General features: G+C 42.9%; 2 protein-coding genes across 2 annotated transcripts; both read left to right on the forward strand.

Moving 5' to 3' along the window:
* Positions 1–8,369: 8,369 nt before the first annotated feature.
* On the forward strand, positions 8,370–9,386 carry MELLADRAFT_88155 (uncharacterized protein; the record flags this gene model as incomplete). The annotated part of the gene is made up of 8 exons (XM_007411388.1): positions 8,370–8,459; positions 8,533–8,556; positions 8,641–8,679; positions 8,777–8,883; positions 8,970–8,999; positions 9,057–9,171; positions 9,242–9,297; positions 9,368–9,386. The coding sequence occupies 8 exons, from the start codon at positions 8,370–8,372 to the stop codon at positions 9,384–9,386; spliced, it is 480 nt and encodes a 159-aa protein (XP_007411450.1).
* A 1,836-nt stretch (positions 9,387–11,222) lies between these two features.
* Positions 11,223–13,617, forward strand: MELLADRAFT_124318 (uncharacterized protein; the record flags this gene model as incomplete). Its single annotated transcript, XM_007411389.1, has 8 exons — positions 11,223–11,312; positions 11,385–11,420; positions 11,497–11,532; positions 11,627–11,733; positions 13,189–13,218; positions 13,281–13,401; positions 13,472–13,527; positions 13,599–13,617. The coding sequence occupies 8 exons, from the start codon at positions 11,223–11,225 to the stop codon at positions 13,615–13,617; spliced, it is 495 nt and encodes a 164-aa protein (XP_007411451.1).
* Between the last annotated feature and the right edge of the window lie 385 nt (positions 13,618–14,002).

The raw sequence follows: 14,002 nt of genomic DNA on the forward strand, positions 1-14,002 counted from the left end.
GCACAAGTCTGGAGCGTGATTTACTGTAATGGGTTGTGTTACAATAATGGTTTGTTGTCCATGTCGGAAATGGTAGAACAGTGCTGACTTGTGTTCTTTCTGTCTATAGCGTGGGGATGATAACACAGTATCTCGGCACACACTGCGATTTAAGTCTAGTAATGGTATTGATGTCACGTTTTGAATTGGTCACCCAATGTTCCTTCAATGGGCCACACAGAAGTGGATACTACAATGTTGGCCGCTTATTCTTTCCAAATGGCTGGCCTACAACGTCAAGCATTGTTGCCAATAGTTTGGTGCCGGCACACCATCAGCAACACCAGGACATGATGCTGGGACAGAAATTTGTGTGGAAGCATTTGGAATAGTAATGTACTGTGACAAATCCACCCAATTTCTGGGAGGTGTGGAGGTTGTGACCTTGATAGTTAAAATCCAATTGTACGTGACTTTGATCAGACTTGCGTGCATGAATTGACAGCGGCATTGGTTTTAGGGCAAAAGACATGTTGTATTTACAATAATGTACAAATACAACAACTCTGTGACAAATTTGTTCACAAGAAGAATATATGCAATGAGAAACATCATTGGGCTCATCCCCAGGGTTGTGGGATGGTTTACTAAGCGGCAAATATAGGTGGTAAAGGTGGGTCACTGTTATTGATTGATATTACTGTATGTTAAATAACACAAAGTGCATGTCAGTGATATGGATTTGATAGCGATGAGGGGGATGCACGGACAGGACTAAACACCCGGTCCCAGTGAAGTGATGTCAGAAACATCTGGTGTTACTTCATATTGGTGTGGGACGGTTGGGCACGGGAAATGGGTTTTTTTCTGAAGGGTTGTTACCCAGAGAGTGCAGTGGGTTCCAGTGGGCGGAAGGGAAGATGAGTTAATGGGTCTCAAATATTGCCGGGACCAGCATCTATGTTGTAACTAAATGATACCACGATGCAAGTTGGCGGTGCGGGGCAACATGTTGTTCATGGCGGAACGATAATAATGACAAGGCACTTTGATTTCATTACAGAAATATGCAGTGAGACGTTGCAGGTGGACACCCCGGTGTCGGCCTCGGGGCTGGAGTATGGAACAATGTATGGAGGGAATGAGGTATATATAGCAAGGCAAGGGGTGTAGCTGTAAGGCAATGCCAGCTGGTGGTGCCCTATGGGGGAGGGCAAGGGGTGAGTGATGCGGGATCAGGAGGGCGGCAAGCCGCCCCCGATGCTCTAGTTCCTTATAAAACCTTTTCACCTATTCATAGATTTTTGTTTGCCTTCCTGAGAAGCCCCTTTCTATGTATCATGAAAATTCTCAAGGAAACCAAGGAATACTCTTCCAAGCTCCTTCTGAAATCCATGATTTTGCATCAAGAGCTTGACCTGTATCTGAAAACTGAGTGGTTCATACATAACCACGCAAATTTGACAGAAACCTCAAACTTCCAGGGAAAGTAGGGGGAGGAGTCCTCCAAGTCCTTGTTTTTGTTACTAACTCAATGCGGCTCAGAGAGCCAAAAAAAGTTCTTTGCCTCATGAACATCCACAAATGGGGAAAAACAGTTTTATAAGGACCCAGATTTCTCCTGCAAAAACTCATTCCACAGGCCAAATGGCAAAGCATACCCTAGTGTGCCTGGTTTTCATTAAGTTTATTGCTGAAGCGCACGAGAAGCAGCGTGAGACTGCGGAGAGCATTCGTAGGGTTGCGGAAGCAGAGAGCCGGCTACCATTTCCCACACCCCAAGTGGGTAATACAAATGACCAAACTTGGACTGTACAAATGCTGTGATAAAAGTCATTGACCATTTGGGTCACCTCATCAAGGAACATATATTGAATGAGCCTGAATTTTATTCTTACAGATGAATTGCCTTCTCTTTCTTCAATTTGTTGTTATAGCCATCCTTATGATGTAGGCCCACTGAATTTGATTAAGGCAAGCATTGGGAGCAGACTTTCAAAATCATCTCCCGATCTCAATGACCTCTTTATGCATATACTCAATTTCCAAAGCACTTTGATGTGTGATGAATTTAGATTGTTTGCAATTTTCTTGTCCAATCCTCTCGGGTGTTAAATATTTCATTAGATGAAAGTTATCCTTCTAGATATCCTTCTAGTGATATCCTTCTAGATATCCTTCTAGCGATATCCTTCTAGATATCCTTCTAGAAGGATAACTTTTATCTAACATAACAGCTATTGTTCTTCTCATCCTTTTATTGTTATATTGTTAAGATAAGGATTGGATTGGATACAGTTGCTCCAGTCTAGTCACGACCAGACGCGCTCTGCAAAATCGAAATTCAATTACTCAAATTTATACACTAAACTCCTAGTAACAAAGTGTATGTAAAAAGTTATTTTTGGGCCATAAGTGGGGTGTATGTGTCAGAAATGACTTGGTAAGTCAATCTGCTCGACCAATTTTTTTTTTCTGACCTCGACATTTGGGTCTAGGTACCTAAGGGGCCTAATATTAAGTACTTAAGTACTTAACTTAATTACTTAAGTACTTAACTTAAGTATTTAAATGCTTAGCTAGCCACTTAAGTTGCTACTTAGGTACCTCAAGTAAGTATGTAGGCCGAGCACGTCTCATCATGGCTCATTGGGTGCAGAACAGGGTACGCTTGTGTTGTTACTTTGTATATAAAGTCAGGATAACATCTTGTATATATATAAAACCAGGATAGCATAAAGAAAATAAAAAAAAGAAAAATCTTAAGGATTACAAATAAATTCAAGATTCATGGCAGCCTTACGTGCCACACATCGATGTGAACGGTACCTCTTGTCCTTGGCCAAGTTTTCGGCCTGCACCCCAGTAAAGTTGTCTCTGAATAGCCATACATAGACATGTGTTAGTAAATATAGACCAGACAAGACCAAATAAAACTCACCAATAGATGTTCATATGACAATCAACCTTTCGGGAACACTTTTGGATGGTTGAAACCGGGCAGCGCTTGCGTACCTCCTCAAAGAGAGCCTGACAGTCTTTAAAGGTTTTACATTTAAAGCTGTTGGTTCGATAGTCTGTGAAATCAAAACAGTCAGTCAAATATGTAAAGTTGATGAAAAATTAAGAAAGACTTACGGTGCTTAATGTAAGACCAATAGAGCTCTATTGGGTTAAGCTCACAGTGAAACTTAGGAAGGAATAAGCAAATATGACCAGCCTCCTCGATGACCATCTGAAGCAAAGGCTTCTCATTGACAAAGTCCGACTGCAGGCTCAAGATCTTAGAGGCACAGCAGTACGGATCATCAGACTCGTTGATGGATGAGTTGACTGGGGTTTCACCATTCTTGTAAGCCTCTTGTGCTTCCTTTTCATGTTGTAATTGGGATTCTTGAGCAGCTAGGTCGTGTTTAGTGCTGGATAGCTTACATGTGGCACAGTGTAAGACCGGTTTGTTACCTGCTGCCTTGGCTTTGGCTTTGTAGAGGTCCCACAAGCCGCGCTTGTCTAGGACACATCGAATGCCTTTCCTTTTCCCAGCAAGATTTGGATTCAAATGGTCAGCTGGATAGACCATGGACTGAGGAAGTCCTTGTCTTTCGAGAGGGATTCTAGGGTCATCGGTCGGGATCTCAGTATCTTGTAAAGGTGATTTCTTACCCCCAGGGCCAAGGTTCATGTTCGAGACTTGGAGAGCTGAGGGTCCGTAAGATTCATGCGCAGAAGAACAGTCAAAGATAAAAACGCCCTGTGCGTTGGGAAAAAGATACTCGAAGATAGGAATTGCTCGTGTTTGGACTTGCTCGATTAGCTGCATACAATCCCACCAGGGATCACCTTTGCTTCCAGGGTAAGTAACCACTGCAGCATCGGTAAATGAAGGCAAAGGGAATCTGTTGTGTTCCTCTTCGGAAGTTATTTCCAGTCGGCCAGTCTTCGTGGCTGGCGTAATCCAATCTGAATCGTGAATTAATCGTCCATCGCTCTTCTTACGCAGCTCTTGAGTGTTGTCTTTGACCCAGGCTCGCTTTGGACGTTTGTTAGCGTGCACCGTTGACTTGTTGTGATAGAGAAAAATTGTTTCCTTCTGGTCTTGAAGAAGAATAGGATCTGGAGCAATTGAGAGCTCCAGGTCTTCACCATGATAAACTCGAGAGCGCTTCTGAAGGTCGGCTATAATATCTAGATACTTGTGGCGGTATGCAACAACGTCTGCTTGTTCATGGCCGTCAAAATAGAGTCCTTTACTGTACTCGCGTGCCCAAAACCCCAAGGAATGAAGCCATCAATTGGCTGTGTTGAGACAGATTGTGCATTTGATGCCATGATCAGGGAGCGCAACAGAGTTGACGTGGTGAAGCAGTGATAGAGGGGTGAGCTGATACAGTATTAAAATGATCATGTCATATCAGTGTGTTTTCAAGAAAAAAAATTAGAAAGAGAACGATAGAGGATGAAAATAAACATACCTCTCCAGGCCTTTTAGATATCGCCCAAGATTGATTTGAGTTATAAAGCTTGCCATCATCAAGCATTGATGAATGGTGTGAGGCAAATCCATGCTGAATAATGATTAACTCCTTGAATTTTGAGACATGGACGGCTTGCTGTTGGATTTTCTTTGCATGACAGACTCCTGTGGTTGGTTTGGTGGAAAGCTTTTGATTTGAGGCTCGTCTGCGAATCGATGAGGCTGCAGTTAAGATTGAAGCAGTGACAGCTGGATCTTTTTCACCGTTGATAGTAAGTTCAAATTGTTGTAAATTGTACTCTCGAAGGTCTTCAATGATAGAGATCAGGACTTTGAAATGTGGATCTGATTTGGCTTTTTCACGGGACTTATCTTCGATAAATTTGATGTCTGAATCTAAGCTGTTATATTGATCCTGAGCTGCTTGTCTGATTTTCTGAGGGAGCGAGAGTTTGGTCTTGGTAGATCGATAACGTTCAACGCATTCTTCAATCCAGGTATCTGATACAACTACATTCAAATCATTTCTATCATTTTCGAGTTCATTTTCGATTTCATTTTCATTTTCATTTTCATTTTCAATTTTGTTTTCTTTTTCATTTTGATCATCAATGTTGTTGTTATCATTTGATTCAGATGAGACATTTCCATCATTAGAATTGTTGTTATCAAAGGTTTCAAAGGTATCAGATGAAGTTAATCCGGGGGATGTGACAAGAGCTGGAGTTGGATGATGAATAATCCAGCGGTCAAGCATGTTGTTTGACTTGCCAAGAGCCTTTTCTTGGTTGATTTTATATTGTTGTCGTGTTTCTTTTGGTATCTTTTGTGGTACAAGTTTATTTGAGGTAATCTGAGCACATGGCCTCTTATAGCCTTTGAGGATAAGACCTTCCTTGGTTTTGCGTTTACCAAGAGTTGGTGGATCAATGAAAGGGCGAGTAAAAACTGGGAATAAAGCATCATTGACGAGTTCATTATCACAAGCTTCGTCGTCAGAAGAATTGGCAATATTGGCTTGAGCGTAGAGTGAGATGTCTAAAGGATCCATCTCATCCTCCTCAGTTAAATAATTAGGATCAATCGGCATCCAGTAGAACTCAGATGGTTGAAGTATAGCTGAATGAGGAGGCCGGGGGGTTTGAGAATGCTCGACTTCAGAATCAGACTTGTCGAGGTGATTCATGTTTGAAATTCGAGTTGGGAAATTCTCTGGAACAGGGGCTTTGTTTAAAGTGATTTGAACATCAGAATCAACAGTGATTTGTTGATCTTCCGTATCAGAGATGACCACAATGTTACGGAGTTTGGCGGTGCGAACGTTCTTCCAACGTCGTGATTGAGATCGTGAAGGTTTGCTCTTCTTGGCCATATCGATGATGAGTGCATAAATGAAAGGAAAGCGGGGATATGTATGTACAGTCAATTTCACAAAGCTTGGAAAGAATTCCACGCCAATTTGCCCAAGTTTGGCGGGCAAAAGTTTCCAAGCTTTCTGCAATCGACTGTATGTATGTATGTAGGGAAAAGGGTGGAAAGGATGAGTGTAGAACGGAGAAAGACAAACTTTGTCAAAAAAAAAACCTCGGCGAAAAACTTTTTTGGGTATTACTGGGACCCCTAACATTTGGGTCCCGTGGCCGGGGCCGGGGCCGGGCTCTGGTCGTGACTAGACTGGAGCAACTGTACAAGTGAAGGGAAGAGTGAGAAATCTGGGATGTACGGAGGTGCGCGAATACGTCTGGACTTGGACAGGGGTGACGCTTTTGGACGTGGGAAATAAAAATTTCAAAATATACAAATATCAATTCCAATTATGTGTGACTGTGCGTGGCTCGCACTCTCATTTTGAGAGCCGGCTCTCTGCTTGCACAGGCCTTCAATTCTTCTGAGACTGCGTGAGAAGCAGCGTATCAAAGCAGCGTGGGACCCTTGGCTAAGTTTAGCAGCGTATGTTTCTTCACAGTGATCTCAACAAAAATCCCGGACAGGCTTCCAGAACCATCCGAGGCCGAGGAAGTTTACCCCGTGGTGTACAGTGGGTAAACCCGAGTACGTGTTCCGACCTGCCCTGCAAAATCAAATTTCACCTTTCGGGTCAATGTCGGGGCACTCAATTTGAATGTTTGAGACTGGCACCCAGACCATTGAAAAGGCATTGCTTTGATGAATCTAGGAATATGGTTTTGGAGACCAAAAATATGATTTTACTCTTTTAGAGGTTTGGATTTTCGGACCTAGGCCTCAATTAGGTACCTATCTAGCTACTTAGCGGCGCACTAGGCCTATAATTTAATGAATATGGCTGCTCAAGTGGCAAATAACAACCAAATTTGCTTTTTTTTCAAAAAAAACCAAAAGTTTTGCAGCCTAAGAGCATCTCCAACGCGACTCTGTAAACGTAAGTTTAACGTAGCCATTTAGACATAAACGTAAGCTGTAATTTACGTTTAGCGGTTTGGCCACAAAAACCAACCTCCAGCGCGCACATGATTTGTCACAAGTTGCCATGTGTGTGATCCCTCGTTTTCAGCTTCGCGGTTCTCTCGTGTCAAGTTCTCGAAATCGCTAGGAAAAATTTGACATTTGGAGAATGACAGAGGAATGACAGAGTTGCCGCGTATTGGACGAACGTGGTAATCTTATTCCCGCATTCAGTCGATCACAATCGATGATCACATCATCAATTGTGATTGATGGCATCTTATTATCAACTTGGAAGATAAGTATCTGGCATTTACGGCAGCCGCATAACCTTGGGTGGGGGCACCTCAGGTGCGCGTTGGAGGTAGTCAATTCTCAAAAACGAATACAGCCTGCTGTACTTCTTCAGCAGGCCCAATTCGGATGTGTATGAGTTTTACAGATACCGACTGCGTTGGAGATGCTCTAACACCACCCCTCAACCTTACTCTCCCGCCAAAAAAAGCAGAAAAAATGGCAAAAATTTCTCAAAAATTTCGGACCCAAACCTCTATGCGGACTGGCTTGGAACTCACGTGGTGGGTGCGGCGCAATTAGCCTGCCTCAGGGGCATGCCTTTGAGGCAGGCCCTGGGCAGGCCTTTTGGGGTTGATTTTGGGGTTGGCGTGCCCTTGTTAGGTTTAGGCTGGTTTAGGTCTATTCCGTCCAGTTACTGTTTGATTATGGGTGGGAATTTTTGTTTAACATCAACAATATTTTTAATTCCCACCTCAAATTGTTCTACTTACAACACATCCCTAATCTCCAAGCCACTATCAGCTACTATTGTGTTAGATAGGGGTCTGAGAACAATGATTGGGATGAGGATGAGCTTTTTGATTGTTAACTTTCATGACTGTTGATGAGATGTACATGAGTACCGTTATGAAATAATTATGTATGCTATGTCTGATGTTGTTTGAGCACTTTTCCCACCTACTTTGATTTTTGGGGAGATTTTAACACCTTAGAGGCACGCCTAAGCGCCCCCACCATAGGCCTGCCTCTGGAAATATCAAAATATGCGCCCAGGCCTGCCCCAAATTCAAAACATGCGCCCACCACGTGACTTGGAACACGTACTCGGGTTTACCCACTGTATATGTAGTCTGAGCAATTCGTGCTCGAGCGGCGGCGAAGGTGGGGAAATCTCAATTCAATACATGCATACATCTCAATCCATGATGCACCACCTGTCCAATTTCAATTCATTCGTCATGTAAAATGGCACAAGGGAAGTCTATAATGGAAGAAGTCCCGAGATCGAAGGTTTCTCTCGCTAGCTGCTTTCGTCTGTCAGTTGCTGATGGGTGCCCCGTAATTTGATATTCGAGCTCGACTACAAAGAGGCTCGCCGCTCACGAAGGATTCACCTCACATCCCACATCTTGAAGATAAATTTCACGAAAACGTCCCTCAATCAGTCAAACTTACGCTTTGTAATTTCATCATCATGCTCTTCATACCCGCTTTAGTTTCGGCATTATTCCTCTCAGCTATGGGCGTCCATGGTAGTAGTCAATGCGCCATTTGGAAGCAAAAGGTCAGTAGTCTGGTTTTAATCTAAAACCAATCCATGTGTGAAGGTCCATTGAGAGGTGTTGTATGTTTGATAGTCGGGAAGCGCCCTGCAGACGACTGTAAGTTTCACAAGATTTTATAGCAGACTCATTGAGGGCTACTATACTCAGGATGACGTTCAATACCTACTTTTACACCTTTAGGCTCAAAACATCGCGGGTTCTCCTGGAAGTTCCGTCGGAGTAAGTCACCTAATAACATGATCTATATCCCTCGTCATATTTCTTGGTTATCACTACACAGCTTGAAGGCATGCTTACGTCGCTCGCGCTTGATTAGGCCTGCGGTGTCTCCTATGCTGAAGGGACCCGTTTTGTTATGCTTTGGAACGCTTTGAATAGTAATGTGCAGCGACCAGCTGGTTCGACTCCTGGTTGGTTGACTGGGTAAATCTATCTTGCTTTCTGTTTGATGACCTGGTTCGCTCATGCCGTACTTGACTTCACTTATAATTCGCCATATGATGTCTTAGGGCTACCAAACAAAATTGCGGGAAGCAAGTGTGAGTCTGTCAACCTCCCGAATGTGATCGACCTTTGCTGATAGGATTGCTTGATAGTAAGGTTACCGCTAATAACAAAAGCGTTATCGGAGTTGTGGTCGAGTCCGGATCGTTTTCTCAGTCACCACTTGGCGAAAAGATCGGTTGCTCAAGCATATCTATCAGTAATCAGGTAAATTGTTTTTTTGAGTATCAGAATTGAAACCAATAAAGATTGAAACTCATAAATTTTATTATTTTAGATGATGACCGATCTAGGCGCTCATGGAGGTGTCAAGCTTCCAGTCACGTGGGAATTGTGAGTCTTGAGAAGATATTGACCTTGGAAACGTGTTTTTTCTGATGTCTACCATTTGAATCTCTACCAGTGTGGGCGCTCCCTTTTAAGCCTTTGGAAAAATGGCTGGTTCTTCGTCAAATTACTGTTTGGGTTTTGATTCGGGAATCTTTGATTCCCAGTAGATTCGAAATGAAGTTATGATATCAACGAATTTGGCTGCTTTAAGAAATGCATGAATTGGAATGATGTTGATGTCCAAAGTCATAAGATTGAATCAATTTTAACCTCGTTTCGTCCTTAATACCTATTTGTTTCTGAATATTTCATCTTTTTTTTTGGCTGGGCGTCACGCATTGCCGAACGAGCAGACCAGCATTGGTTTGCTCGAGCCAGTGCCGGTTTGCGTCGATTTTGTTAAGCTCAGCGGTTCTGCTGAGTTTTATGGTATCATCTCAAAACTCGGGAGTCAGCCTGCCTTGCACCAGTGTCTGTTATGTAGAGTCGTTTCGGAATCACGAGCATCACGTCTATATTTGGATGGGCTTCCGACCCTTGAAGTTGAATGCTGGTTTTGACAAATGAGTAACCTAACAAACTCTCAGGCTGGGGGGGGCTTTGTTAAGGTATAGGCAACTGAGCATGTTTGGGCATTGCAATCTGGCATTACTCACGGTCTGCAATCCACCTTGTGAATGCACAAACTTCACAAAGGCCCGAGGCTTGAGCGAGGGTGAATGCATGGCTTTTGACTGACACTGTCACTGTCACGACTCACTGGCCAGGATGGGGCCATCACAGGCCAGGACCACCAGAGAATCCACAAGATCATCCATTACACGTTGCAAAGTCCATCTACAACAGTATTCAAAGTAATTTACTGGCTTAGAAGAGTGATCGCGTATTGGTGTTTAAAATAGTGATGTGCATGTCAGTCTTTGCCGCGTTTGTTTAGCATCACACTGGAAAACACCGGGGACAAAATTTATTCTCATATCGCAGTGAAAGAATCCAAATAAGTAAAACTTCAAAGTCTCAGCAAAAAGACAACACAAAAACAATTGTTGGCATGCCACGCCACGGGGGAAGTTGGTATGCCGCATTGTCACCCTGATTCACTGCGGATGCCGTACGCGGCAACTGCAGCACAATTCTGGGTCTGATTTTGTATTGTGTCCAGGCTTCCAAGTTCCAGAGGTGCCAAAATATTTACAAAACGTAAAACGCTTGGCGCCAAATTCGAATTCCCTCCCAATATGCCCAAGTTTTACAGGCACAATTCGTCAAGCTTTTCTCCATCAACTGTAATATCATTTTAATCGAGCTTGGCTCTGTGGCTGCAAACCATGCTTGGTGGGTATCCTGAGCCAAAGACGCATTCCTCGGTGGTCTTTGAACAAGGTGCTCAAAGTTCGTTGTTCTTTTCTTAACTGGAAGAAAAAATAGAATCCATTTTGGGGTCATTCCTTGGAGAACATTCTTCAAATGACGAGATGCCTACAGAATACCTTTTTCTATCTCGGACACGTTGTGATACTTGTGTTTGAACGGTGTCGACTCGGAGGAGGTCGGCGGAGGTCGGCGGTACATATCTCAATACGCATACATCTCCATCAGAGTCCATCCTTGGCACCGGTGCACCTTGGCCTGTTCAATTGTAATTCATTCATCACAAAATGGCAAGAGGGAAATCTATGTATAGAACCAATCAGATGACTGATTTATACCTCTTACCTAACCGACATCGAAGGTTTGTATCGCTAGCTTCTTTCGTCAACTCAGACGGGGGCCCCATATTTTCATGTTCGGGCTCGACTACAAATACATAGGCTCGAAAAACATTCACCTCATATCCTTCAGCTCATCATCATATCCTACACCTTGAAAATTTATTTTGTGAAAACGTCCGCACATTCGTTGAACATAAATTTCGTGATTTCCTCATCATGCTTTTCATATCCACCTTGGTTTCAGCATTCCTCGTCTCAGCCATGGCTGTCCATGGTCGTAGCCAATGCGCCGCCTGGATTCAACAGGTTAGTAGTCTGATTTAACTCAAGTCCAATCCATCTCGAATGGTCTATTCAGAACTGGTATATCTATGATAGCGCGGCCACGGAGATTTCATCTCACCACAAAGACCTGTAAGTTCTGTGGCAATCTTCTTGAGGCCTACTATAGTGACGCTTACGTTTGACACCTATTTTTACACATCTTTAGGCTCAAAACCTCGCGAGCTCTAAAGGTCATCCGGGAGTAAGTCACGTAGTGAAATGAACCATACGCGTCATGGTATTTCACCAGTTGCGACTACAGAGCTATTTAGACGCTTACGTTGCACGTGTTCTAGGCCTGCGGTGCCCCCTACAAAGAAGGTGAAAAGTTTGTGATGCTTTGGAACGGTATACATAGCAATGTTCAAATACCACCTTCTTTGACTGGTGGTTGGGTGACTGGGTAAATCTATCCTGATACATACTTTCTCGATGGCCTGATTCGCTCACGTTATGTGTGAATCTACTTGAAATTGAACCTTTACTTGAGTATCTCAATCAACACACATTTCTTTCTATCATGGTCGAGAATGAGTTTCATAAGAGAGTATGGACAGCTGCTCAGTTTCGTCTTCCGCTTGTTGAGGAAGCTCAGGATCTACTGGAACATATTGCTAATCAAAGGATCAAGAGAATAGAGTTACAAAAATCAGAGTAATGATCTTTGGTATGGTTATCAGTAACAAACTAATAAAATGGATACCAACTTTTTTAAAAGTTCCAGAAGAGGTGCAAAATCTAGAAACTTTGACTTTGTCCTCTGAAAAATGAGAAAGAAACAATTGTTAAAGCCCTTGCCAGGGTCTCTGAATGTACCTTTTCAGCTTCCTTACCATCTATACATCACCAGTCTTGTTTTTATGCCATTCCACTTCTAGCTCAAATCTCACTCTATATATACCCGACTTTCTCTCATAAATGTCTAGAAAAACCCATGCACTTCTAAGTCCCATAGCTCAAAATACAACCTGTGTATTTCTAAGGGGTTTTCCTTAACAGTGTGGTCTTTGTTCTCATCCCTCTTTTCTGATTTTATGGATCTTATCATGTCTGCACTGTTTGTGAGCCTGGATTGGTTTCAGCTGTGATTCTTATCTGTTCTTCAAAATTGAGTGGAAAATCATAGGATTTGTTGAGAATTTACACTTGCTTACATTGTCCCCATTGAATAAGCTGCAACTTGTTGGATGATGCTTCTCACTCCATTTTCATTGGTCCTTTTCTGCTTTGTTGATTTTATTGATATCTCTTGCAATCTACCTTACAATCAATCACTAGAATTCTCTTATTGACCACTATACATCTTCTGGGACTGTAATAGTGGCCTTTGCTGGTGTAGAACATTTCTTACTTTTTTTCTACTTTTTTGGGGGGAAAAGGCGTGCCTGACGCGCCCCAGTGGCGCCTGTGCCAGTCCAATCAAGTTTTTTTGCGCATTGGCATGCCTGTTTGAAAAAGGACGCACCCACAACATGAGCCAGGGCCCTTTTGTTTTGGGTTTTCACAGTCACACCCTTGGTGAGGGCGTGAGAGCGCTCCCTTGAAGTTGCAGCATGATTTTTTTCTTCAAAAAAACACAATTTCATGGACACCAACACCTTCCATTTCAATCTTGTATGTCAAAGTAGTGGATTTCATACATATTACACAGGCACAACTTTGACTTCTGAGCAAATATCCCTGAAAACAGGCTTTTGATCCCAGCGGCTTGGCTACAATCCCAAAAATCTTCACAACACACAGATCATGGCTGTTTATGGTATATGGTTCACTTGGTTTTTTGTAGGGAGCCACACTGATTTTGTGGCCATGTTAGGCATATATATACGTAGGGCACCCCCTCCCCAAATCTACTTAGGGGTGCCAACAATAATTGCAGGAAGAAAGTGTAAGTCGGTCAAGCTCCTCGAAGTTGATCAACATTCGCTGATGGGGTTGCTTGGTACATAGTCGGGTTTACGCTAATGGGAGAAGTGTTGACGGAATTGTGGTCGAGTCCGGCTCGTTTTCCCCGACACAACAACCAATTGACGAAACTACCGGTTGCTCAAGCATAGCCATCAGTAATCAGGTAAACTCTCTTTTTGAGTATCAGAATCACAACTACTAAAGATCAAACACTGAAGCGATTGTATTTTTAGATGATGGCGGAGCTAGGCGCTAGTGGTAGTACCACACTTGACGTCACGTGGCAATTGTGAGTCTTGAGAAAATATCGAACGTGAAGACATGGTTTTTCTGATCTATGCAATTGGACTTTTCAATCAGTTTGGACCCAGCCGTTTAAATTTTGGGAGAATGGCTGGATCATAAGATTGTCATTCGAGTTTTGAGCAGCAAGTTCTTTATTTCGAGGAGATTGAGGATAGTGGGACGGCAACAACCAATTTGGCATTTTCAAGAAATGCAATGAACTGGAACGATGTCGATGTTCATAGTCACAAGATTCAATCAAATCTAACCTCACTTCATCCTTTCACTGTAAATAATTGTTCAATTCTATATATGTTGTTCACCTCTGTTCACCTTTCTTCTGTCTGGGCGACATGCTTTTCCAAACGAGAAAACAGTGCTCGATCAGTTTGTGTCGATTTTGTTGAAATACCAGCTGATCTCTTAAGATCTTGTGCAAAACTCATGACCTAGCCTTCCTTGGACCAGTGACCATTATG

This window comes from Melampsora larici-populina (assembly GCF_000204055.1).
Source record: "Melampsora larici-populina 98AG31 unplaced genomic scaffold MELLAscaffold_25, whole genome shotgun sequence".
Classification (NCBI taxonomy): Eukaryota; Fungi; Basidiomycota; class Pucciniomycetes; order Pucciniales; family Melampsoraceae; genus Melampsora; species Melampsora laricis-populina.